This window comes from Triplophysa rosa, linkage group LG15 (genome assembly GCF_024868665.1).
Source record: "Triplophysa rosa linkage group LG15, Trosa_1v2, whole genome shotgun sequence".
In the NCBI taxonomy this organism is placed as follows: Eukaryota; Metazoa; Chordata; class Actinopteri; order Cypriniformes; family Nemacheilidae; genus Triplophysa; species Triplophysa rosa.
The window spans coordinates 13,639,779-13,666,939 of record NC_079904.1 but is presented as its reverse complement, the minus strand read 5'-3'; the positions used below and the strand labels follow the sequence as shown (position 1 = coordinate 13,666,939).

The following is a 27,161-nucleotide window of genomic DNA, read 5'->3' as shown; positions in this document are numbered from 1 at the left end:
CCCTCATCCCACAGACATGAAAGAGAGGTCATGTGCTTCTCACGAACACTACAAAGATTGCAAATTTACTGCACTTTTACAAGATAGACTAATATTATGTTCGAAGCAGTCAAGGTCATATTAAATAGTAGACTATAAATCTAATCTAATGATGTTGTCATAGGTGAAATAAAACAAAGGATGTGTCATGAGCTATTCACAACAAAACGATCCTTACAAAGATTGTTAGATTGTGCTGAAGGTTATAAAGGTCAGTAACAGTGCAAAGCTTTAAAAACTTTCATCTAATTAAAGCTCATGCCAAAAATGTATTTTATTTAAAAGCATCTTGTTTTTATGCTGGATATTCTGATGCTCAACTAATGAAAGAGCCAAATAATGCAGGTTACTTTATAACCTGTTATTGGATATACATCACCTTTTTTTACAAAGGTTTCTTGAGAGTGAATAATAAATTATTGATTATTTTTCATACATCATTTAAATGATTAATCTAAACCTTTATCAATGATGGGCTTTCAGAACAACACATGGATCAAAAACTTCCTCTTATGAATTAAACAGGCTAAAATGAAATGAATAGTAAGTGTATGACAGTGGCGATCCGTGACTCCTCTTCCCGGGAAGCAGTAATGTGAAGCTCGTCAAAACATGTATTTAGCCCGTCATGTGTGTGGAGTGTCATGTCAAAATACGTGCCTGCTGCAGACACGTCGAAAGGGTTTTTAATAAAAGAGACGCACGCGTTTGCTAGATACTCGCTTAGTCTCATGTGTAATCAGAGTTAAGTGTTAACGCAGTGTCTTCTGAACGCGAGCGTCTCTTTTATCATAAACCCTTGCGACGCGTCTGCAGCAGGCACGTATTTTGACATGATGCACATAGGTTCACGTGAAGCACTGAACACGTATTTTGAATTCCTGCTTCCCCTGAATAGGAGGCACCGATCGCCACTGGTGTATGAATAGTAGAGAGACAGACCCTGAGCGCTGCGCTCTCCTCCTCACTGAGCTGCTGGAGCTCCTGGATGGGCTGCAGGAGCTCTCGGGCCCAGTGGAAAGCTGTGAGAGTTTGTTCTGCTCCTGCGGGAAGCCCCAGATTTGCCCTGCAGCTCTCAATCTCATCAATGGTCCTCTTCATGGACTGGATGTTAGCTAGGATGATCTGTAAGAGAGGAGAGAGGAGAGTTGATAAGCCCTATTGCAATGCAGTCTAAACAAACAAGCAGAAGAGAACATACCTCTCTGTTCTGCAGATGCTCCTCAGGAGATGTGTTCTCAGTGTCATTGGTGGAAAGGATTTCTCTGATCTTTGTCACATTTTCCTCCATCGTCTTTACCTCTGTTTCAATAGCATCCATCTCCTACAAATGTTATTCAATAAGTTAATAAAACAATTTAAGTAAGAAAGCGATTTAAAATGGCTTCAAAATACTACATATTAATATAAAAAATGATATATATATTTATATAAAATAAATGATAAATTAATATAAAAATGTATATACACATAAATATTTTATAAATATTGTGTATTCATACAGTGCGTGTATTCATATATACATAATTGGTATACAAAGTTCATGCACATATATTGTGTAAACAAAAACTTTTATTCTGCAAACGATTAGTCGCGACTAATCGTTGTGCAGCTCTTATCACAATTATAGAGGAAATGGAACAGTTTAACAATGAGGAGGGTTTGGCCCAATGACAGAGAAGCAGATTATCTATTGAGGCACAATATATTGCTATACAAATAAAAAAAGGGTATGTATTGTAGAGCTATTTCAACCTTTTTACATTATTGCGTCGGTATAAATGGTTTTAATGCACACCTTCCAGCCAATCAGAATCTAGTATTCAAACAGACCATGGCATAAAGTATTTTATTGTGCTTTTACTCCTTTAAGAAGTCCTCTATTCAGAATTAGCTTTATTCATTTCTTCATATTAATTTTACATTAGAATTCAGTTTTAGTGTATTTTGCTAAATGAATCTGAACACAAAAGATTCCATTACAACTTGAATGGTTTTAATTCTACAAGACAAACAAGTTCTATGTACAACATAAAAATGAATTGAAACTTGCGAATGCTTTGGAAATAAATCTAAATTAAAAATGTAATTAAATTGAAATAAACTTTCAGTTTTTATTTTTTTACATTTTTGTTCAAAATATTGTGATAATATTGCATTGTGAACTCATTTTAGTTTACTGTAACAATCCTGAGCTCAGTCTATTATTACACCCCATCAATGAATAATATGAGTTTTAATTTCTTACAGCTGCTAGGTTCTGATGGTTTGACAGAGGCTCCAGAACGCTTTGCTGAAGGTGTGTGATGTTCTGAATAGCCTGCTGGAGAAACTTTTCTCGAGAGCTGTTGTCACACACTGGACTGATCTCCTGCAGGACGGCCTGGAAAGCCTCTAGAGATGCTCTGTATCCATCTGATTCATCCAGTATCATCTACACACCCCAACAAAGAGATATACAAAACATGCCAATCCAATTCACCAAGTCTAGTTCACCCTACTCAAAGTCTAGAGCTAAATTAATGGGATCAAGTGTAAACCGTGTTGTGAGGCATTCAATCTGACCTTGAGTGAGTTGGCATGGCCGTGGAGACATTTTGCAGTGGTGTAAATTCTGGGGGCAACCAGCCAGGACTGGGCCTCTCTCAACCAGCAGGTGGAGCTATTGCGCAAACACTCAAATTCCTGCAGACAGCCAGGGATCTGAAGGGGAAGAAACATTGTTTTTAGCCAAACGGTCATTGAGCCAAAAGGTGTTCAGTATGGTAGATACCATTTGGTTAAAAAGAGCACTCCAGGTATTATTATTCTAAACAGACAAACCACATGGATCTCCGCTGCATTATGTGTTGTAAAACAAGGATCATGGGTTACATCTTACTTTGCTGATCAGGGCTGTCCTTTGCTCCGCCTGCTTGGCTGTGGTCTGGTAGAGCTGCAGTGGTTCAGTGAGCTGGTCCATAAGGACATGTGCTCTCTCGGGCTGCTCCTCAGCCAACTCCTGAACTTCAGCTTCTAGCTCAGCTATCCGAGTGTGCCACTGATCCAGCTCATCCCATATACGCTGTGCATACATAAACATAGCAGACTTCAATCAGAACAGATACAATATTTCTACATAAATAAAAAAGGGTTCAAAAAGTCATACTGACTCCAGTAGGACAGTATCAATAATGGCAGATTAATTTGAAGTTTTGTTGACTTAATCCACACCTAGCTACACAACAATTGTATTAAATAGACCGACCTTCCAACCAAGGCTGACGTTTAACTGTACAAGTGCTAAAATCTTTTCATGACAATGAGATAGAAGACCTTAGTGCGCCTTTCTCATCACTGGGGCCTCTGGTCAACCCCACCCCAACTTTTTATTCACGTCAAATAAAACGTGACTTCCGCTCTGGCTACTTCTACACAATACTTTGTACAAAAAAAGTGTAAAGACAACCACTAAGATACCTTTTGTGTACGTTCAGCTTCAGAGAAAGTTGGGCTTTTTTGCTGCAGCAGGCCCTTCACGCAATTCAACCTGACAGTCACTTCCATCACCCGCTCACCCATTTTGTGAAGAGGACCACTCGTTTCCATAACCACTCCAAACTGAAACAAACAAATCTGTGTTTAGCTTTACCTCATTTCTTTTAGATCTATCATAATAGCACATTGCGGACATGCGTTGTAAAAGGCGCACAAACAATATAGCTTAAAAAGATTCTGTAATAGAGATAAATGAAAAAAGGCAATACTTTTTCTTTCGCCTCCTGAATTAAAACAGCAAGCTCTTCCTGTAAAGTCTGAATCTCCGCGGGCACGCAGCTCCACTTCTTCTGCACTCTGTCCATGACATCCTCCAATCTCGCTTTCTGTGTGACCAGTTCCACTTTAACAGCCTATATTGTGTTAAACACAATACGATATAAACATCAATCGCTTCAGAGATTGACTATCCCCATAAACAAACTCAGCCTGTAAAGCACCAACCTGCAAACGTTCAGCAGCCGACTCTGACTGTAAAATGGTCAATAGCGAAAGAACATTCTGCTGAATGGCACCCATCTCCTCCTGGACCTGACCCAGCTCTTGGATCTCAAAAAGCACCTTTCGACGGATCTCACTGCTCTGATCTCTGATACTATGCAAGAAGGATAAAAAATAAAGATGAACACGTTTGATCTTAGAACAAAGTTGCACATGTACAGACTCATGTACACATGTATGTGATATACCTCCTGCAGTGACCCTGCACAGACTGCAAGTCCGTACAGATTTGAGGAGACACATTCAGCTGCTGCAGATTTGAGACCCAAAGCAATCGTGCCATGTGGTGTTGTAGAGATGTCAGGGTGTGGTGCTCCTGTTCAATCCTGTCCTGAAGGTGCTCTGAGAGGTTAAGAACACGCTGAAGCTCCACCAGGGATCCCGTCACCACAGATAAAGCAGAAAGATCTTTTTGCACTCTGTCAAGACCCTCCTTGGATTTATTAAGCTGCAATACAAACACAAACTGATTAAGAAAGTGTTCATATTTTGCATTTGTTCATTTTACAGGGACATGATAGAGAGAAATAAACATCACGATCCTCATGACATTCAACATATATTTTTTGCATTATCCAAAGTGACTTTAAGTGCATTGAAGATTTTTTATCAGTACGTGCGTTTCCTGGGAATTAAAGTTTACACTGCCAACATGATGCTTAAAATTGCATAAAGTAAAAGTAACTAACATGTGTTCCCAATTCATTCCACTCGGCTTCTTTATGAGATGCACTGGCTTTGAGTGATTCCACTTTGCACTGCAGTAGAGCCCAACACCTCCACAGATGTCCCGGCATTAGATCAGAGGGTACATTGCAGCGTCGACCCGGGCAGCTCTTACCCAACTCCTCCAACCTTTCAGCAAGGTTCCTCATTTCTGTCTGGAGCACCTGTTGATGAACATGTAGTTAAACATATTTGAAGTTACACAAGAAGAATGTAGCATGACAAACACAAGAAGAATGTAGCATGACAAACATAATTATTATATTATTTTGTTCTCAATGGTGCTTCATGTTGATGAAGTTAATAAAAATATACGGCACAGTATAATTTCATTGTCCAACCAAATATAAAAAAACTGCTTCCGTCATCTGTTCAACAAGTCCATGTATATTATCAAAATGCATTTAAACAACATGTTGACAAACACCAAAAATAACCAACAAAACAGATATTAAAGGGACAGTTCATTGTTCCAAATCTGTATAAATGTCATTGTTCTGATGAACACAGAGAAATATATTTGGAAGAATGCTCGTAAACAAAAAGTTCTTGGCCAACATTGACTACCATAATAGTCAAAAGTGCCCCAGAACTGTTTTCTTTCCAACATTCTTCAAAATATCTTCTTTTGTGTTCAACAAAACAAAGAAATGAATTAAGTAAATTGTCCTACTATGGTTGTCAAAGGTGGCTAAGAACTGTTTGGTTACCAGCATTCTTCCAAATATCTTTCTCTCTGTTCATCAGAACAAATACATTTATACAGATTTGGAACAACTCGAGGGTGAGTAAATGATGACAGAATTTTCATTTTTGGGTGAACCGTTCCTTTAAGTTCATTCTTCCACCCAGATACTATAAATGACATTGAAAGGCAACACACCTTTACTTTCAGCCGCTGGTCCTGGCAGGCATCTAAATGAGTCAGTTTCTGGCTTAAGCATTTTGAGATTTCAGAATTGATGTTTTTAAGAAGCTGCTTCATTTCGTCATGGTGATTTCTGTGCACACTTTGGTCTCTCATGTATCTAAATTGGAAAGGACAAATTGAATTATTACAGACAGCTAAATAAAACTGCCACTAGTACATTTCAGTTAATAGATGTATTCCATTCCGCCTAATTTTTCTGGGAAAGACTGTTTCTTAAGTACTGCACATACGGCAGGCATTTGAAGAGCTTTTCGAGAAAATGTCTGATTGCTTGTACAAGTATTTTTACCCTTTTTTGGTTCAAAAACTTAGTGTATCCACGCAAAAGCAATTAAAAAATATATATTTTTCGTACACTTCAGTTAATAGATGTATTCCATTCCGCCTAATTTTTCTGGGAAAGACTGTTTCTTAAGTACTGCACATATGGCAGGCATTTGAAGAGCTTTTCGAGAAAAATGTCTGATTGCTTGTACAAGTATTTTTACCCTTTTTTGGTTCAAAAACTTAGTGTATCCACGCAAAAGCAATTAAAATATATATTTTACGTACATTTCATGTAATAGATGTATTCCATTCCGCCTAATTTTTCTGGGAAAGACTGTTTCTTAAGTACTGCACATATGGCAGGCATTTGAAAAGCTTTTCAAGAAAATGTCTGATTGCTTGTACAAGTATTTTTACCCTTTTTGGTTCAAAAACTTAAGAGTATCCACGCAAAAACAATAAAAAAAAAAAATTATTTTTCAAAATGGAAATGTCATAAACAGAAGCAGTATGAAAATTTAACTTTCTGAATGCAACATTATAAATAATTGGTGCATTTACATACAAAGCAATTAATTATAAAATGGTAATAACAAGAGAAGTGCTAAGAGACAATCAACAATTGTTGAGATCTAGAGGATAGTTTTATCCTCTAGATAAAGGAGAGAGCGAGAGAGAGAGAGAGAGAGAGAGAGAGAGAACCATTTGAGTAAAATTTACCTTTGTAAGGCCTGGAGCCTAAGATGAGCCTGGGCTTTTAATTTGGCATCTTGGACTAAAAGGTGACTCAAAACCTGGATATGAAGTTGCTCTGTTAGCGGTATGGAGAGACATGAGTGCTGGGGTACGCAAGCACTAACTTCAGCTAAGTGGGCCTGGAAACCCTCAAACAAATGGGTATGAGTCTGCTGAATATGCCGCTGTTCCTCCTGGCAGTTTTTGAAGCTGACAGAGGGCTTCATGAGATTGTAATCGATCTGCTGACAAAAGCTCACTGCGCTCTGAATGGCCCAGCGGTAACGTTTCAGTGCTTCCCGAGCCTGGAGCAGCTTGTCCTAAACAACCAAACATAACATTAAAATTGTTTAACGCCCCGTAGCTGTTATAAAATGGACTGTAACCCACTGCTTCTTGGGGCTCATTGCTTTAACATATAGTAAAATATTTTTGCTTTGCATAAGGGAACAACAAGCTTTCTAGCCGTGTTAGAGATGTCAAGACTCTTACCATATGCATATGGCAGTCTTTAAGAGTTGTTTGGCCAAGACTGATGGTTTTCTTGTAGTTTTCAGCTTTTGCTTTCCTCTCGCAGCTTGCCAACATTTGCAGTGCAAATTCCACAGTCCTAACCAGCGTCCAGTACTTTCGCAGCTCTGCATCAATAGCCCGATTATCCGGCTCCAAAGCAGTCTCCTTCAGCTCTTGTCTGACACTGTTGAGTAAGTCACTAACCGCACCCAGTTCTGTAGAGCTGCTGTGACCCTCCATCAGACGGCCTCCTATGGTTTTAGCTTCATTACTGGCTGTGAACTCCAATGAAGCCAGCTGCTCAACTGTCCGACGGATCCTCTGCCTTTCTGCTGTCAGCTGGGGCGGATAGAGATCTTTTGCAATGGCCTCCAGGTGATCAGCGGCCTCTTGACATGTTAATTTCACCAGAGGTAGCTCCACTAGAAGAGTCTGACAGAAATGTAGTCTTGCGTTAGCGTCTACGCTCGTATCAACAATCCGTGGCTGACTCTTCTCCACCGCCTTTCTGGTGTTCTCCATTTGCTGCCTTAAACTGAGGTACTCCTTCTGCCCTGTGGCTTGCTGGTCCAGCAGATGTATTCTGCTCTGTAAGTCTGTTATCGTGTGAAGCAATTCATTTCTCCGATGTTCTGGACAGTGTGGAATTTCTTGTACTTTACACAGAAGCTCCATTAGCATGTGCTTGACAGGCTCAAGAGCCAAAAGCGAATCCCTTGTTACAGGATACGTTTGCCTCATGATGTCAGCTTTGATCTGTCTCAAACTCTTCTGAATGATGTTCTGTTCTTCTGCCGAGGATTCCTGAGCATGAAGAAGCTCTTCAAGAACCCAGTGTGAGGCCCATTTACGATTCACAACCTTGGAAACTTCTTCATGTAGGGCTGTAAGCTTGTCAACAAGATGAAATGCTTCTGATACGCTTAGGTCCTGATTTATGCTCTTGGTTTCATCTAACAACGTTTGTAGGTTATTTGCTTGTCTCTCAGATTCCTTTAGAGCTTCTGTGCATATCTGAAGCTTGACCCTCAATTCAGGAATGGTCGTTTTCAGTTCAGACGCCATGGATTTACCAGACTCCTTCTCCAAAACTGAGGTTAGCCAAGAGCTGCTGTCAACAATCTGCTTCCAAAGTCGTTCTCTGTAGTGCAACATTCTGTTCATTTCTTCAACAGCACTGTTAACCTTCTCTGAAAGATTAACATACAACTCCTCTAAAGAACTGAGTGTGGGTGACATGGCTATGGAATCGGTTTCACTGAGTCCTGTAACTTCTTGTCTCAGGTCTTTCAAAACAGAAGCAAGCCGAGTGCTCTTCTGAGATATTTCCGACTGCAGTTTCTTCATGTGGTTGACCTGGTGACTTGCCTCTTCTGGAAACAAAGACAACCTCCAGTTTCTCTTGATTTTGCACTCTGTTTGTTTGGCCGATGTATAGTAGTCCCTTATAATCCTTATGATGGGTGAACAATCGCTGCTGTTGTAAGTGTGAGAGCTGAGCTTCTCTTGAGTCAAAGCAAGTTGAGAATTCAGACCATGCATGGCATCCTCCACATCGCCAAGCTCCTTCCTTCCCAGTGGACTTGAAGAAAGAGCTTGTGAAATTTCAAGGAGGTACAGATAATGCTCCTTCAACGCTACCATGTCTGCAGATTTTACAGCTTGCTGGAGTGCATTTTGAGAGTCTAACTGTCCCCGAGATGGGTCTGATGGGGAGACTGACTTCTCGAGGATCTCTAGTTTACGTCGTAGCTCTGCAAACTCTTGTAAAAGTGCAGAAACTTCTGCAGTGCAAATGTTAGCTTGCCATAGACTCCTTCCAGCAGTGCCTTCCAGAGTCTGCCATCTTTCTTGCAAGGTCCTGACAGGTTCAAAGCAGGCCACGGGCCCCTCTGCCTCACCCAGGTGGGTTGAGATCTGGCAGCAAGTTTGTAGGAGCTCCTCAAGCATGCCTTTCTTATTCTGCATGCTCTTCAAAAATGCTCTCAGCTTTTCTGCTTGCAGGGCGCTGCTTTCAATAAAATCGCTTTTGATGAGAACATAGTAGTTACTTACACATAGAAATAAATCACAGAATAAAAAATAAATGTGCACAGACTAAAACATCAAGGAACTCACAGTGTTATTGTGCTGAACTCTTCTTCCAGGGATTGCAGTGTATCTGTAAGAGTGCAGGTTTGTTGGCGGTACTGTGTAACCAGCTGAAGCTGTGCTATTTTAAACTCTACTATGGTAGAGGCATTCATCAGTGCTGCATTGCATCTTCCCTCCAAGCTCGGCTTGACCTCTGTTGAGGGCTCTCTGCTAGCTTCATAATGAGGTAGTCTAGCCACCTGCTCCAGGACACAATGCCTGCAGGTCTAAAACATCCAGGAGGGCATCACGTCAAAACATTTTTTGTTAATGGACATTTGAATGGTTATAGACCTCCAGATTCAATCCAAATTGTGGTTTCATAAATGTTGCTCAGAAAATGTCATTTAAATATAATAATAATAATAAATAATATAAGTTCAAAGATGAAAGTAAGACATGCAATGCTTTAAGAAGTTATAGTATATTGAGAAATTTGTTCAAAGAAGAAATGTGTCTAGATGTTTGAAGATATAGTGAACATTCAGCCTGGGTACAGAAGCCGCAACCAACAGTAGATCTTTTGGGGTGAATAGCTATAGACATTTGGAGGAACCACGGCAATGAGAGAATTGACTGTACCTCAGCTTCTTCCAGCTGGAGGGTCGTATGTGAAATGCTAAGTTGTGCTGGTCTGTACCGGCATCTAAAAACCTGCAGGAGAGTCCATGCCAGACTGATCTCTGACTCTGTAAGCAATGAGTGCTGAAGGCAAGCAGCCTCCCTTGACCTGGTCTCCTGTCAAAATAAAAGTATTAAAAATTTTATCAAAGTTTCTCTAGTGAGCATTTTAAAACACACAGAGAAAAAACATAATTGCGATTTAAAGCAGCACAGAGCACAGGAAATCTCAACAACCTCCTTCCTGTGTAATTTCCTCTCAAAAGCCTTGGGGGAATACATGGACATCTAGTCCAAGACAGATCAAAGACAGACAACATTATCTGATCACGACTTCTCATACTGTAAGTCTACATATATTTGAGAGTGAACAAAGTTTTGTTTCATTTTGTGCTTTTAAGTTGGCATAATTTCTATTTTTTTCTGTTTATTACATAATCTCTTAATGGCTTTAAGAGTTTATACTATTCTGTGCATCGTGTGCGACTTGTGATCTGCATTGCATAACGTACTACATAATCTAAATGCATCTAAATGCAATTGATAAAAAGTTCAGTAGGTTATATCTACCAGGTCAAAAGTTTAAATGTTTACTGCACCATAGTTTTCTCCAGTTTTTTAGTTGCATTTTGAAAAAAGAAAATATGATACATTCTTAAACTTACCTCAGAAACATGGCTGGTCGCCACAAGTGGCTGAACATTAGTGACAGAGTCTCTTAAAACAGTCCACACATGTGCCCCTGCAGGGTGCTCTGCCTGCCTCGTCTTATCCTCGCCATCTGATTCTGACCTTGTTTTTCGGGAGAATTTGTGCCTCCCAGATTGATCCGGATTAGATTTGCGCATTTCTTCTTCATTCTACAAAATGCAAAAGGGTCGATTCATATTAAATTGCAAAAGTTCACCACAACACCGCTTGCACCTGCTTTCAAAGCTCCAAGCTTTTCAATTCTGTTGCATCACTGTTTCAGAGGAAAAAAGGAATGCTGCCACATTGGGAGATGTGCCGTCCCTTTTAGGTGTGGTGAACTCTTAGGCAAACTCAAAAGAATCAGTGTTACAGGAAGTACTGACAACTTAAAAATGCCTTTACAATTGTTAAGCAGTCATTTTTATCTTTGCATTGATGTCCACGCCCACATCTTACAATCCACTCATTACAAAAAAAATACAAATTACTATTTTTATGTTCTATTAAGAGCCATCCCTCCATTTGTTGGGTATTATTGCTTCTGGTTTGTGCATTTTAATACAAATCCTACAAATTATGTTGTCTTTTAAAAACTGCAAGCATGAGAAATCGAGCCGTTCAGATTTCGTTCCGATTGTGACGTCCAAAGCGGATTTTATTATAATATTACCGCCCCTTAATCTACACAGTTCCACCCACCGCGCTCTGCCATTGTTGTTTTCACAAGCGACAGCGGTGTATGTGACACCATGGCTAAAGTTCGTGGACAACATGCAATGTAGTTGCTGCACAGAGTCCTAACCTCGGAAGAGACAGGAGTGGATTTATTTTATTTTTAGTGGAAATCCATCGGAAACCATAAGTAAAAACCTTGTTTGCACGAATCACTTCAAATCGGAGTGCTTGGTCAGCCTGGGACAGTACAAGCCGGATTAGCTTCAAAGTTGTTCCTCAAGAGGGATCGAGACCAACTGAACGAGACAAAACTGCTGATGAAAGTAATATTTATCAACAGTCTGAATTGACGTAAATGTACCGTATCTATAAGAGGATAACGTTAGCATACGATAGCGAAGGGAGCTAAGTCAGTCACGGGCTAAATAGAACATTCAAAGCCAGTGTTAAACTTACTGTACATAAGTGCAGATGGACACTTGGAGTTTAGCTGTATGTATGTTAATACATTATGTGTGTTAATATGTTTAGCTGCGGCAAGCTGTTTGTTTTGCTAATGAACAGGGCGAATACTGGGGTTAGTTTCGTTTTAAACGTCTCAAATCATTCATGCTTAGGCTGAAAAATCTGTCACAGCAAACTAGCTCTCACATTGTGTGTGTAACGTTATAACTTGTCAGTGTATTCCGCGGATTTTAGGCAAGCATACACGTACAACGTAAGCGCATTAGGATTCGCTGTTTGCTGTGACTGATTTTTTTGTCTCCGGACAAATGATTTGAGACGTTTAAGACGAAACTAACCGCAGAGGAATTCAGGAAATATCATTTAGTGATTTGTGTTGACATGGCGGACAGAAGGGGGGTGGGGTTCGCTGTAACTCATTATCAGTTAAAGAGACATGCACCAAAACGGGTTGCTGTGAGCATAGCTGTTTTTGACGAGGCAAGAAGGGTTTTGTTTACACAGCCATTGAGTGTTTTTAAGCAAAATATGTTCCAGACATTTCATGAAGACCCTAATAAATCAAACCAACTTGTTGAAAGTGCTCGTCTGAGGAGACCTTTAAATAGAAAACTTGTGCATAGACTGATATTTTTCTGATGTCTAGGCTTTAGAGTTTAGAAAAATATGAACTACTGGTTCATTATATTGGTAATAAATGCATTCTCTCAGAGTTTATATTTCAGGTTTTGACAGAAAATGTCACATCCATTACACTGGAATTGCCCATAAATAGACCTGGTCTTGCACACATTTATTGTAAAGTATTGTATGTCATCACAGTTTTCTACTGTTTTTTTTGTTTCTACTCCTTTTTGCCTTCTGCCTGTTGTATGGATTTATTGTCTGTCTCTATCTCTGGTTTTGTGCCTATCTCTGGTTTTAAAGTCGGCATGAAACTGGAATGAGAAAAATATGGGGCGGGCTACATTTAGTCCTTCAGCCATCGATTGTATTGTTAGAAGTTGAAAGCCTGGCCATTGGACAGTCAACATAGTCCCACTCTCGGGCTGAGAGATTTGTCACACAGAAAAAAATATTTTTGGAGGGGATGTTTCTGATTTTAATTAAAGATTGGGAACATAAATAATAAAAAATAACAGATGAATCATTTATAGTAAACACTGATATTTTCCGTCCAAAAAGTGCTTGGAGATGTATGAGATACATGCCTAAAATAATTAGGTTACCTATGAATTCTTTTTCATGTCAAAACAAATATAAAATGAATCTCACCTGCATATGGAAACTGCTACCTGAATCATCAGTTCCTTGTTCTTCAGTGTGGATGATTTTGAATCTGACTTTTCGCTCTGATGTGAGTGTTGTAGGAATTTGTGTGACACACTCAGCTGAAACATCTGTTGCCATGGACTGCACAGATTCCAATGCTGTTACAATCACATCATCTGGAGGACATTCATCTTCGGCATCAGTGTGGACAGCTCCAGCAAGAGACAAGCTAACCGTCTTTGTATGTTTATCCTCAGTCTCTGACTGTGGGTCTACCATTGAATGTTTCTCTACAGTGCCTTCTGTTTTCAACGACACTGTAGTGTCTGACTGACTACTGTCGTCAGACACATTCAGTGATGAATCTGTGACGTCCAGCAAAGATGTCTGAAGGCTTTCGGAGGCAGCCATGTGTATGTCTACCGATTCCACATATGGAATTACATCCATGTCCGCTTCATTATCCTTCTCTGAGACACCTGATATCGCATCATCCTTTTCTATAGGGCCTATTCCATGGTCCTCAGGTTTCCAAGTGTCAGAGGAGCTCCTGTGATGACTCTTGATATCTGAATGAGAGATTTCACTTGTTACAGCATGTTGTTCATCTGTAGCTACATCAACGCATTGTTCCAAATCTTCCAACCTATTCTCCGACATCTCGGTGGTTTCATCATGAACAACTGATGTTGCAGAATCTAGTTGTGCCAATGAGATCTGTTTGGGTTTGGTAGGATCCGAGAACAGTTCAGTGGTAAGAACAGGTTTTGGGATTTCAGGGTTGAGTGAACGAACACTTGATGAGTCATGACTGACACCTGATTTCACACATGTATCATCACAGTCATCTCTTATTACAGGTTGAGTTTCATCCCTCTTTTCAGGTACAAACATGAACTGCCATTTCCCTGTGTCCTCGCCCTGTGGGAGGCTCTTCACATCTGTGGTTTCATGTTGCATTGAGAAAGATGCATGTGTTACATCTGGTGTTCCTCTGTTTTCCTCACTAGGTACGACTGTTTCGCTCCTATAATCGATGTCATCTACTGCACTGTCAGAGGTCATCTGCAAAACAAGTAAATGAAATTGTTACAGTAAGACTTACATTCTACAAGTCGTTTGCATTGCGCTCTTGTTCTTTCTTTTGTTGTTGTGGTGCATTATTCTACAAAACTCTTCCTCATACAAAATGATTCGCACTCACAGAGATACAAATGTATTAAGTTTTATTCCATCATTGGGGGACAAAGACACAGACGTTTCCAATAATGCCTTATTCAGTGTGTAGTCAGACTTACATTAACAGTTTATTCATGCAAAATGTTTTACATAACAGAAGTAATTTGTATTGTGCCACACAAAAAAAGAAAACATTTGAAGAATGATGGAAGTGGATGGGTCCACTGTGTTTTAGAACCTGTACTGATAAAAAAAATCTTACCTGCAAAAGTAAACTGCTATCCAACACTTCAGTTCTCTGTGGATCAGTGTAACTGCTGAGTTTTGACTCTGATGGGAGTGTTGTGGGACAATGTGCTGTTTGTTCAACTCTCACACAAGGTGAAGGATCTGTTGGCACTGGTTGTGAAGCCCATGCATGTGTTGACTGTACAGATGACGTTGAATGGACAACTTCTGGGGGATGGTCATCTGAGGTATTTAAATATGATTCAGAGATGATAAAAGATTTTTGCACTGTGTCCATTGCTCCAGGACGTTTGCATTCTGCTTTTGAAATGTTTGACTGACTAGATTCTGAAGACACAGTCACGGATGTTTCTGTTGTGTCCTGAGGCTTCATCTCAGAGGTCTGAAGGATTTCTGAGTCAGTTGGGATTTTAGTTTTTCTACTACTTGCACTGCTTGTCTGTTCAGTTTCAGGTGATTTTCTGTTCTTCTTTCTACCTGTAGCAATATTTGGAGGCTTTTGTAGTGTTTTGTTTGCTTCATCTGAGAACGTTTTATCTTGTGCATGTTTGTTTTTGTCACCAGCGACTTCATTCTCATGTCTCTCCATTATTGTGACATCAGGCTGGTGAAGCAAAGAGCCCAAATCACTGGCTTCTCTAGTGTGGACTTCCACTTGGTTTGATGTGTCTGTATTTAGGATTGAATGTTGACCTTCTACAGTCATCTGATGTGGTTCCTCTATTTCACCTTTGCTAATGTCAATCTCCATGACATCAGGTGTTTTCAACTGGGTAAGAGTAACAGACATAGGATCAGCTGATGAGTTCTCCTCAGGTTTAGGACCGACATCAAGTTTAGGACCAAAATCTCCATGAGTAGATTCAACATATTCGGGGAGGATGTTCTCATCAAGCTGATCATCTGAAACAGTATTTAATTTTGTTTCAAAATCTGGAAAACTAAGATTCTGGTTCAGTTTGTTAGGATCTGAGTCTAGTCTTGTGGTAAAGACAGGTTTTGGGGTTTCAGGGTTGAGTGGATCACCGCAGGATGAAGCATGAATTTCACTTGATTTCACTTCTGTATCATCAGTGGATTCTCTGTCGTCTTCTGTCATCACAGGTCTTGTTTCAACCCTCTCTTCAGATCTAGATATAATCTGCTGTGGATCTGTGTCCTTGTCTGGTGGGATGCTCTCAACATCTGTAACTGATTTTTCTGTTGATTCAAGTGATGCCAATTCATCCTGTGTTCGTCTGTTTTCCTCAATGGGTATAAGTTTTAAACTTTTATGACCCATGTCATCCTTTCCACTGCCAGTATCCACCTGTAAGATTATGACCCAAAAATAAAAATAATAAATGGTATAGGCCTACATGATTACATATTAAATATGTATTCGTCTCTGTGCCAACAGAAAATAAAAAATCAAACTGCTTTGGAATTATATAAAAGTAAATTTGTAAAATGGCACCACATGCGAGTACATGTGATTAAATGCTTAGAGAAAAATCTTTGATACTTGTGCATATTAATTATTGTTTTTTTTTGTGAATTGTATTGAGAAAACAGAATCTTACCTGCAAAGGTAAACTGCTGTCTGATAATGTGGTCCGCTGTGTTTCAGACTGAACGCTGAGTTTTGACTCTGATGGTAGCATTGGAGGAATTTGTGTTGTACATTCAGCTCTCACAAAATCTGAAGCATTTGTTGGCATTGATTTTGAGGTTTCTGAATGTCTTGACTGCACAGATTCCACTGCTGTTAAGGCCACATCATCTGAAGGATGATCATCTGTGGTATCACTGCTGACAGCTGCAGCCTGTGAGATAATAACTGTCTCTGACTGTTTATCCTTAATTTCTGGTTGTATGAGGTTCATGGTATCTGTCTGTATGGTGAGCAATTCTTCTGATTGTTTATCCTGTGTATTCAATGACACTGGAGTGTTTGACTGACTAGAATCTGAAGACACATTCAGTGATGTATCTGTGGTGTCTGGTAGTCTTATGTCAGAGGACTGAATGCATTGTGAGTCAGTTGAGTCAGGAGTCTTCAACTCTACATTTCTATCACTGCTTGTGTGTTCTTTGCCAGATGATTTGCTAGTCTTCTTTCTGCTCTTAGTAGTTTTTGTGGGCTTTTGAGGTGATTTGTTTGCTTCACCTGATAGCTCGGTGTCTGGTGCATTTGTGCTTCTGTCACTGGTGACCTCCTCCTCCTCATGTCTCTCCATTATTGTGACATCATGCTGGTGAACTCCAGACACCACATCACTGTCATCTCCAGTGTGAACATCAAAGTGACTTGATGTGTCTGTTTTTATGATTTTATCTTTGCTTTCTACAGTTGGTTGATGTGGTTCCTCTTGTTCACTTTCTCTAATATCAGTATCTGTGACCTCAAGGGTTTTCTGCTTGGTGGAGGGTTCTGTCTGTCCTAACTGTTTGTCTTCCTGAGATTTAATATTACACGCCTCTGTTACAGAAACACTTGATGTCCCATCATCATTTTCCAACAGGACTCTTTCAGGGTGTGAGACTTCAGATTTATCAGTGTCAGATGAGCTCTTGTAATGACTCTTGATATGTGAATGAGAGGATTCACAAGTGTAAGAGGAGTCTTCAGATTCATCACATTGTGTTTGCTGCAGTGACTGATAACTGTCTGATGGTGCTGTAGGTGAAAAGATATCTGAAATGACAGTAAATACTATCTTTGAAAGTTGTTTAGCTGATATGTGTCCCTCAGGTTTGGGTTTGAAATCAGATTCAGATGCAAAATCTCCCTGCAGATGTTCAGCATCTCTTAAATCAGGTCCAGTATCATCCTTCTCCTCAGAGGCAGAAATGAATTGCTGTTTATCTGTGTTCTGGCGTGATTGGGTTGTTCTCTGTGCTTCAGCATGGATGTCAAGTTTTGACTCTGAGCTCGGTGTGGGAGGAATTTGTGTTGTATACTCAAATATCTCAACATCTGAAGCATCAGTTGACACTACTGTAGAGGCTTCAGTGTGTACTGACTGTTCAGATTTCACTTCAGTTAAGGCCACATCTTCCAGAGAACAGACATCTGTGACATTAGTACCTTCAGCTCCAGCATGAGAGATGCTAACAGTCACTGAATGTCGATCTACAGTCTCTATGTTTGACTGACTAGATTCTGAAGACACAGTCAGTGATGTTACTGCAGTGTCCTGTAGTTTTAACTCAGAGGTCTGAAGAATTTCTGAATTAGTTGTGCTCTCATGTTTACAGCTAGGTGTCTTCAATTTTCTACTGCTAACACTGCTTGTGTGTTCTTTGTCAGGTGATTTTCTAGTCTTCTTTTAACTCTTAATCATTTTTGTGGGCTTTTGGGATGATTTGTTAGCTTCACCTGAGGGCTCTGTGTCTGGTGCATTTGTTGTTTTGTCACTGGTGACCTCCTCCTCATGTCTCTCCATTATTGTGACATCATGCTGGTGAAGCAAAGAGCCCAAATCACTGTCTTCTCCAGTGTGGACATCAATTTGGCTTGATGTGTCTGTTTTTATGATTGTGTGTTGACCTTCTACAGTAATCTGATATGAGCCCTCATTTTCAGCTTTGCTAATGTCAATCTCCATGACATCAGGTGTTTTCATCTGGATAAGTGTAGTTTGTGTCTGTTCAGGCTGTACTGTATCTTTTTCATCCTGAGCTTCAAACATATCCTTAACTGGTTCAGAGATTTGGGATTTTATATCACTCTTGTCTGAAAGGCCTCTTTCCAGGTTTTGGTCTTCAGCTCTCTCAGTGTCAGAAGAACTCTTGTGTTGACTCTTGATATCTGAATGAGAGGATTCATCTAAGTGAGAAAAGGCTTCAGGATCCACAAATTGTGTCAGGTGCAGTGATCCATCTGATGGTAATGCAGATTGATCAACATCCAAAATTATAGTAAATACTTTCTTTGCCTCTCTTGCATCTTCTTCATTCTCTGGGTAAACGGACACAGAATCAGTTGATGAATCCTTCTCAGGTTTAGGGCTGACATCAAGTTTAGGACCAAAACCTCCCTGAGCAGGTTCAACATAATCAGTGGGGATGTTTTCGTCAAGATGATCATCTGAAACGGTATTTAATTTTGTTACAGGATCTGGGAAACTAAGATTCTGGTTGAGTTTGTCAAGATCTGAGTCTAGTTCTGAGGTAAAGACAGGTGTTGGGGTTTCAGGGTTGAGTGGATCACACCAGGATGAAGCATGAGTTTCACTTGATTTCAAAGATAAACTGCTGTCTGATAATGTGATCCACTGTGTTTCAGACTGAACACTGAGTTTTGACTCTGATGGTAGCATTGGAGGAATTTGTGTTGTACATTCAGCTCTCACAAAATCTGAAGCATTTGTTGGCATTGATTTGGAGGTTTCTCTATGTGTTGACTGCACAGATTCCACTGCTGTTAAGGCCACATCATCTGAAGGATGATCATCTGTGGTATCAGTATGGACAGATCCAGTAAAATAAATAACAGTCTCTGACTGTCCATCCATAATTTCTGTTTGTAGGAGATTCATGGTATCTGTCTGTACGGTGACCAATTCTTCTGGTTGTTTATCCTCTGTATTCAATGACACTGGAGTGTTTGACTGACTAGAATCTGAAGACACATTCAGTGATGTATCTGTGGTGTCTGGTAGTCTTATGTCAGAGGACTGAATGCATTCTGAGTCAGTTGAGTCAGGAGTCTTCAACTCTACATTTCTATCACTGCTTGTGTGTTCTTTGCCAGATGATTTGCTAGTCTTCTTTCTGCTCTTAGTAGTTTTTGTGGGCTTTTGAGGTGATTTGTTTGCTTCACCTGATAGCTCGGTGTCTGGTGCATTTGTGCTTCTGTCACTGGTGACCTCCTCCTCCTCATGTCTCTCCATTATTGTGACATCATGCTGGTGAACTCCAGACACCACATCACTGTCATCTCCAGTGTGAACATCAAAGTGACTTGATGTGTCTGTTTTTATGATTTTATCTTTGCTTTCTACAGTTGGTTGATGTGGTTCCTCTTGTTCACTTTCTCTAATATCAGTGTCTGTGACCTCAAGGGTTTTCTGCTTGGTGGAGGGTTCTGTCTGTCCTAACTGTTTGTCTTCCTGAGCTTTAATATTACCCGCCTCTGTTACAGAAACACTTGATGTCCCATCATCATTTTCCATCAGGACTCTTTCAGGGTGTGAGACTTCAGATTTATCAGTGTCAGCTGAGCTCTTGTCCTGACTCTTGATATGTGAATGAGAGGATTCACGAGTGTGAGAGGAGTCTTCAGGTTCATCACATTGTGTTTGCTGCAGTGACTGATAACTGTCTGATGGTGCTGTAGGTGAAAAGATATCTGAAATGACAGTAAATACTTTCTTAGCAAGTTGTTTAGCTGATGAGTCTTTCTTTGATTTAGGCTTGAAATCAGATTCAGGAACAAAATCTCCCTGCAGAGTCTCAGCACTATAAGTGTGGATGGTCTCATCAAACTGAACATATGATGTAGAAAGATCAGTGCCTGAACAAACAGTGCTGATCTTCTTTGGTTGCTGTTCATCAGAAGAGCTCGATACAGCATGTTCTTTATCTGCAGTAACATCAAAACACTGCTCGACTTCTAAGTCTTTCAAACTATTCCCTGATGTCCCTGTGGTTTCATCATTAACAGCTGAAGTATCATCACATTTTGTTGCAGGATGTTGATCTACAGTCTCTGTGTTATACTGACTAGATTCTGAAGACCAAGTCAGTGATGTTACTGCAGTGTCCTGTGGCATTATCTCAAAGGTCTGAAGGATTTCTGAGTCAGTTGGGCTCTCATGTTCACAACTTGGCATCTTCAACTCTCTACTACTAACACTACTTGTCTGTTCAGTGTCAGGTGATTTTCTGTTCTTCTTTCTACACTTAGCAATATTTGGAGGCTTTCGCAGTGGTTTCTTTGCTTCATCTGAAAACTTTTTGTCTTGTGAATGTTTGTTTTTGTCAGCAATGACTTCATCCTTATGAGTCTCAACTACTGTGACATCAGGCTGGTGAAGCAAAGACCCCAAATCTTCTCCAGCTTGGTTTGATGTGTCTGTTTTTATGATTGGGTGTTGAACTTTTACAGTCAGCTGATGTGAATCCTCTTTTTCACATTTGCTAATGTCAATCTCTGTGACATCAAGTGTTCGCAGCTGGTCAAGTGTAGTTTGTTTCTGTTCAGCCTGTACTGGCACCACAAATGGTTTCATATCACTCTTGTCTGAAAGGCCTGTTTCCAGGTTTTGGTCTTCAGTCTTCTCAGTGTCTGTAGAACTCTTGTGTTGACTCTTGATATCTGAATGACAGTGTTTATTTGTATGAGAAGAGTCTTCAGGATCCTCAAATTCTGTCAGGTTCAGTGACTGAAACTGATCTGATGTAGGCTGATCAACATCCAAAACTATAGTAAGTACTTTCTTTGCAGTTCCGGATCTTGCAGCTTCTTCATTCTCTGGGTAAACAGACACAAGATCAGTTGATGAGTCTTTCTCGGGTTTAGGACTGAGATCAGGTTCAGGAGAAAAATCTCCCTGAGCAAGTTCAACATGATTTGTGTTGATGTTCTCAGCAAGCTGATCGTCTGAAACAGTTTTCAGTTTTGTTTCAGGATGGGGGAAACTAACATTCTGGTTGCGTTTGTTAAGATTTGAGTCTAGTTCTGTGATAAGGACAAGTGTTGAAAATTCAGGATTGAGTGGATCACCGCAGGATGAAGCATGAGTTGCATATGACTTCACTTCTGTATCATCAGTGGATTCTCCGTCATCTTCGGTCATTACAGGTCTGGTTTCATCCCTCTCTTCAGATCTAGATATGAACTGCTGTTGATCTGGGTCCTGGTTTGCTGGGAGGTTCTCAACATCTGTGGCTGCTTTTTGTGTTGATTTATGGGAAGGTAATTCATCTTGTGTTTTTTTGTATTCCTCAATAGGTATGAGTTTTAAGCTCCTATGATCCATGTCATCAACTGCACTGCCAATCTCCACCTGTCAAACAAGCATAAACATTTTACACCAGTAGTAACAATACTTAAATGCTATGTGTGATTAAAATAAATTAAATATTTTATTCATCACTTTGCCACCAGAAAATGGAAAATCAAACTGATTTGAAATTTTATAAAAGTAAATCAGTAAAATGAAACCGCATATGACTACATCTAATTAGTTGCTTAGAGAAAAATCTTTGATACTTGTGCATATTAATTTCTGTAATTTTGCCATGAAAACAGAATCCTACCTGCAAAGGGATCCACTGTGTTTCAGACTGAACGCTGAGTTTTGACTCTGATGGGAGTGTCGGAGGAATTTGTGTTGTACATTCAGCTCTCACAAAATCTGAAACATTTGTTGGCATTGATTTTGAGGTTTCTGAATGTCTTGATTGCACAGATTCCACTGCTGTTAAGGCCACATCATCTGAAGGATGATCATCTGTGGTATCAGTATGGGCAGTTGCAGCATGAGTGATGGTAACTGTCTCTGACTGTTTATCCATATATTCTGTAGGTAGGAAACTTTTGGTATCTGTCTGTATGGTGAGCAATTCTTCTGGTTGTTTATCCTCTGTATTCAATGACACTGGAGTGTTTGACTGACTAGAATCTGAAGACACATTCAGTGATGTATCTGTGGTGTCTGGTAGTCTTATGTCAGAGGACTGAATGCATTGTGAGTCAGTTGTGTTTGCATGTTTGGAATGAGGAGTTTTCAAATCTCTACTACTGACATTACTTGCTTGTTCTTTGCCAGATGATTTTCTAGTCTTCTTTCTGCTCATAGTAATTTTTGTGGACTTTTGGGGTGATTTGTTTGCTTCACCTGAGAGCTCTGTGTCTGGTGCATTTGCAGTTTTGTAACTGGTGACCTCCTCCTTCTCATGTCTATCCATTATTGTGACATCATGCTGGTGAACTCCAGACACCACATCACTGTCATCAGTGTGAGCATCAAAGTGACTTAATGTGTCTGTTTTAATGACTGAATCATTGCCTTCTACAATCAGCTTATGTGGTTCCTCTTTCTGATCTTTTCTAAAGTCAACCTCTACGACCTCAAATGTTTTCAGCTGTATAGGTGTTTCTGTCTGTCCAGGATGGATCTCTTTCCGCCTTTCAATATTACCCATCTCTGATACAGAAACACTTGATGTCACTTCTTCATTTTCTGAATGGGTACCTTTAGGTGTTAAGACTTCAGGTTTCTCAGTGTCAGTTGAGCTCTTGTGCTGACTCTTGATATGTGAATGAGAGGATTCACGCGTGTAAGAGGAGTCTTCAGATTCATCACATTGTGTTTGCTGCAGTGACTGATAACTGTCTGATGGTGCTGTAGGTGAAAAAATATCTGAAATGACAGTAAATACTTTCTTTGCAAGTTGTTTAGCTGATGAGTCTTTCTTTGATTTAGGCTTTACATCAGATTCAGATGCAAAATCTCCCTCTTCTATGTCAAGGACAGCTGTTGGGGTTTCAGGGTTGAGTGGCCCCTCACAAGATGAGTCATGAGTGACACTTGGTTTCACATCTGTATCATCAGTTGACTCTCTCACATTATCTCTTATTACAGGTAGAGTTTCATCCCTCTCTTCAGAGACAGAAATGGATTTCTGTTTATCTGTGTCCTGGCATGGATGGGTTGATCTCTGTGCTTCAGGATGGCTGTCAAGTTTTGACTCTGAGCTCGTTGTGGTAGGAATTTGTGTTGCATCAGTTGCTCTTTTTGTAGAGGCATTTTTGTGTACAGATTGTGCAGATTTCACTTCTGTTAAGGCGACATCATAAGGAGAGCAGACAACTGTGACATTAGTACTTTCAGCTACAGCATGAGATGCGCTAACAGTCACTGAATGTTGATCTACAGTCTCTGTGATTGACTGACAAGATTCTGAAGACACAGTCACTGATGTTTCTGTAGTGTCCTGTGGCTTTATCTCAGAGGTCTGAAGGATGTCTAAGTCAGTTGGGCTCTTAGGTTTATAACCTCTCATCTTCAGCTCTCTATTGCCAACACTGCTCGTCTGTTCAGTGTCAGGTGATTTTCTGTTCTTCTTTCTACTCTTAGCAATATTTGGAGGCTTTCGTGGCAGTTTATCTGAGAACTTTTTCTCTTGTGCATGTTTGTTTTCGTCACCAGCAACTTCATCTTCATGAGTCTCAACTTTTGTGACATCAGGCTGGTGGAGCGAAGACCCCAAATCACTGTCCTCTCCAGTGTGAAAAGGCACTTGGTGTGATGTGACTGTTTTTATGACTGAATGTTGACCTTCTACAGTCATCTGATGTGGTTCCTCTATTTCACCTTTGCTAATGTCAATCTCCATGACATCAGGTGTTTTCATCTGGATAAGTGTAGTTTGTGTCTGTTCAGGCTGTACTGACACCACAAATGGATTTACATCAATTTCATCCTTAGCATCAAACTTGTTCTTGTCAGATTCTGAGATTTTTGATTTAATATCACCCTTTTCTGAAAGGTCTTTTTCCAGGTTTTGGTCTTCAGTCCTCCCAGTGTCAGAAAAACTCTTGTGTTGACACTTGATATTTGAATGAGAAGATTCATCTGCGTGACAAGAGTCTTCAGGATCCTCAAATCTTGTCAGGTGCAGTGACTGATGCTGATCTGATGTATACTGATCAACATCCAAAACTTTAGTAAACACTTTTTTTGCAGTTCTTGAAATCTCTTCATACTCTCGGAAAAAAGACACAAGATCAGTCGATGAGTCCTTCTTAGGTTTAGGACTGACATCAAGTTTAGGAACAAAATGTCCCCGAGTAGATTCAACATGATCTGAAACAGTACTCAGTTTTGTTTCAAGATATGGGAAACTAAGATTCTGGTTGAGTTTGTTAAGATTTGAGTCTGGTTCTGTGGTAAAAACAGGGTTGAGTGAATCACCGCCGGATGAAGCATGAGTTGCCCTTGACTTCACTTCTGTATCATCAGTGGATTCTCTGTCATCTTCTGTCATTACACGTCTGGTTTCATCCCCTTCTTTAGATCTAAATATGGACTGCTGTTGATCTGGGTCATGGTCAAGGGGAAAGTTCTTATTATCTGTGACTACTTTTTGTGTCAATTCCGGTGAAGATAATACATCTTGGCAACAGTCATTAGTGGTATTATTTTGGGTAGCTCCAGTATAAGAGAAACTAACTGTCTTTGAGGTCTGAATGCATTCTGAGTCTGTTAACTCACTAACACTGCTTGTGCGTTCTCTGCCAGATAATTCTAGTCTTCTAGTCTTCTTTTTACTCTTCGTAATTTGTGTAGGCTTTTGGGGTGATTTGTTTACTTCACCTGAAAGCTCTGGGTCAGGTGCATTAGTGCTTTTGTCACTGGTGATCTCCTCCTCATGTCTCTCCATTATTGTGACATCATGCTGGTGAACTCCAGACACCACATCACTGTCATCTCCAATATGAAAATCCATTTGGCTCGATTTGGTTATTTTTATGATAGTATGTTGGCCTTCTACAGTCAGATGATGTGGTTCCTCTTTTTTGACCTCTCTAATATCAATCTCCATGACCTCAGGGGTTTTACAGCAGATAAAGGGTTCACTCTGTTTTAGCTGGATGTCTTCTTGAGCTTTAAAATTACTATTTGATGATTCAGAAACACTTGCTATCACATCATTTTCTGACAGGACTCGTTCAGGGTGTAATACTTCAGGTTTCTCAGTGTCAGCTGAGCTCTTGTGTTGACTCTTGATATGTGAATGAGAGGATTCACGTGAGCGATAGGAGTCTTCAGGTTCATCACATTGTGTTTGCTGCAGTGACTGATAACTGTCTGATGGTGCTGTAGGTAAAAAAATATCTGAAATGACAGTAAATACTTTCTTTGCAAGTTGTTTAGCTGATGAGTGTGCAGGTTTAGGCTTGAAATCAGATGCAGAAACTCTATGTAGAGTCTCGACAGTATCAATGGGGTTGTTCTCATCAAACTGAACATCTGATGTAGAAAGATCAGTGTGGACATACATGTGGCTTGATGTGACAATTTTATGTTGGCCTTGAACAGTCATCTGTTGTGGCTCCTCTTTTTCACTTTTTCTAATGTCAATCTTCATCACCTCAGAGGTTTTCAGCTGGATAAGGGTACTTTGCTTCTGTCCGGGTATCACCGGTTCTAAGTGTGGAATTGCACGTATGTCTTCTTCAGCTTCATTATTACCCGTATCTGGCTCACGCTCTGTGGTTTTATCAGGAGCATCCAAGATACTATCCCAAGTTGCAGCAGAAACTGGGATGCTTCGTGCCAATGGGACCTGATTGGATTCGCTAGGATTTGAGTCCATTTCTATGGTAAGTAGAGGCTTTGATTCTGAGAGGAGTGTGGTGGAAATGTGTGTTGTGACTTCAGATCTCACTACAGATGATGTATTTATTGGCACATTCAGTGAAGTATCTGTAGTGTACAGTGGCTTTATCTCAGAAGTCTGGATGCATTCTGACTCAACAATGGCTGGATGCTTTTTAAATGTTTTGCTTGCTTCGTCTGTGTGAGCTTTGGTTGGTGCAGTTGTTTTGTCACTGGGGACCTCATCCGCAACCACCATTGTGACATCATGATGGCAAACCCCAGACCCCAAACCACTGTTTTCTTCAGTCTTTAAATCCATTTGGCCTGATGTGTCTGCACTGACTGTGACTACACGTTGCCTCTCAATAGTAAGCAGATGCGGCTTTTCTTTATCATGTTTTCTAATATCAATCTCCATGACACCAGAGGTTTGCATTTGGGTAAGTTCAACTTGCCTCTGTATTGTTTCACATGTAATTACATCCACGTCTTTCTGAGCTTCAGTACTGCCCTTCTCTGATTTAGAAATTCTTGATATCACATTTTCCTCTTCTGGGCCTGTGTACTGTGCAAGCTGCAGTTTGTCTGTTGATAATGCATGTGAATCAATTTCACCCATGGCCACCTGCCAAACAAGCAAAAATAACTATTATTATACACAACTATACCATTACTATGAATAATTAACTTAATGATTATGTTCCATTCAGTAAAAGAAGACCGTACAGGTTAGGAATGAATTGACATCAATGAGTAATATAAGTATGTGTAAATCAGAAAATTATCGAGCAGTCACTTTAAGCCTCTGTTTTTATTTATTCTGTGGCCTTTTTGCCTTTAATTTAAAAGAAACGCAAGCAAGATGGGAAAGTGTAATGCTCTTTCTAAAAGTCTGTCCTTATTCGGAGAAACCATTAAGCATAATTAGGTTAACACAGCCAAAGGATAAGCTCTGACATCAGAAAAGCATCTACGTAAAGTGCAAGACAAAGAACATCCAGCAAATTCTCAAATTAAGCCCTCTGAGGTGGAATTTAACATTAATAGCCCCGGATTCAATACAGAATGGGTACTTCATTCACAAACTGAGCTGGATTAATCTAAAATAGAGTCATTATGTGCAAATCCCACAAAATTAGGTTTGTCTGTGTACTCAATGGCTTTAAACCCGATGACTCCAGAGCTAAAAGGAGAAAACAAGTGTTTGTCTGTCAAGGAATAAACAAAAGAGTCTCTCTCATGCCCTCTCTCTCTCTCACCTACAACACCCTCCTTATTGTGTCTGCGTGGTTGCACAGATTTACTCC

The 27,161-nt window shown here is 40.0% G+C and overlaps 1 protein-coding gene across 1 annotated transcript in view; it reads right to left on the bottom strand.

Moving 5' to 3' along the window:
- The window catches only part of LOC130565982 (uncharacterized), a 98,506-nt gene that overhangs the window by 43,664 nt on the left and 27,681 nt on the right, over positions 1–27,161 (bottom strand). Inside the window, 20 exon segments of the mRNA XM_057353185.1 lie at positions 982–1,164; positions 1,241–1,363; positions 2,288–2,473; positions 2,605–2,742; positions 2,921–3,103; positions 3,499–3,639; positions 3,786–3,929; positions 4,021–4,171; positions 4,266–4,525; positions 4,767–4,967; positions 5,687–5,831; positions 6,722–7,056; positions 7,229–9,275; positions 9,368–9,609; positions 9,965–10,120; positions 10,669–10,863; positions 13,112–14,173; positions 14,550–15,845; positions 16,099–21,531; positions 21,785–26,479. Coding sequence (XP_057209168.1) covers positions 982–1,164; positions 1,241–1,363; positions 2,288–2,473; positions 2,605–2,742; positions 2,921–3,103; positions 3,499–3,639; positions 3,786–3,929; positions 4,021–4,171; positions 4,266–4,525; positions 4,767–4,967; positions 5,687–5,831; positions 6,722–7,056; positions 7,229–9,275; positions 9,368–9,609; positions 9,965–10,120; positions 10,669–10,863; positions 13,112–14,173; positions 14,550–15,845; positions 16,099–21,531; positions 21,785–26,479 — 17,316 coding nt within the window.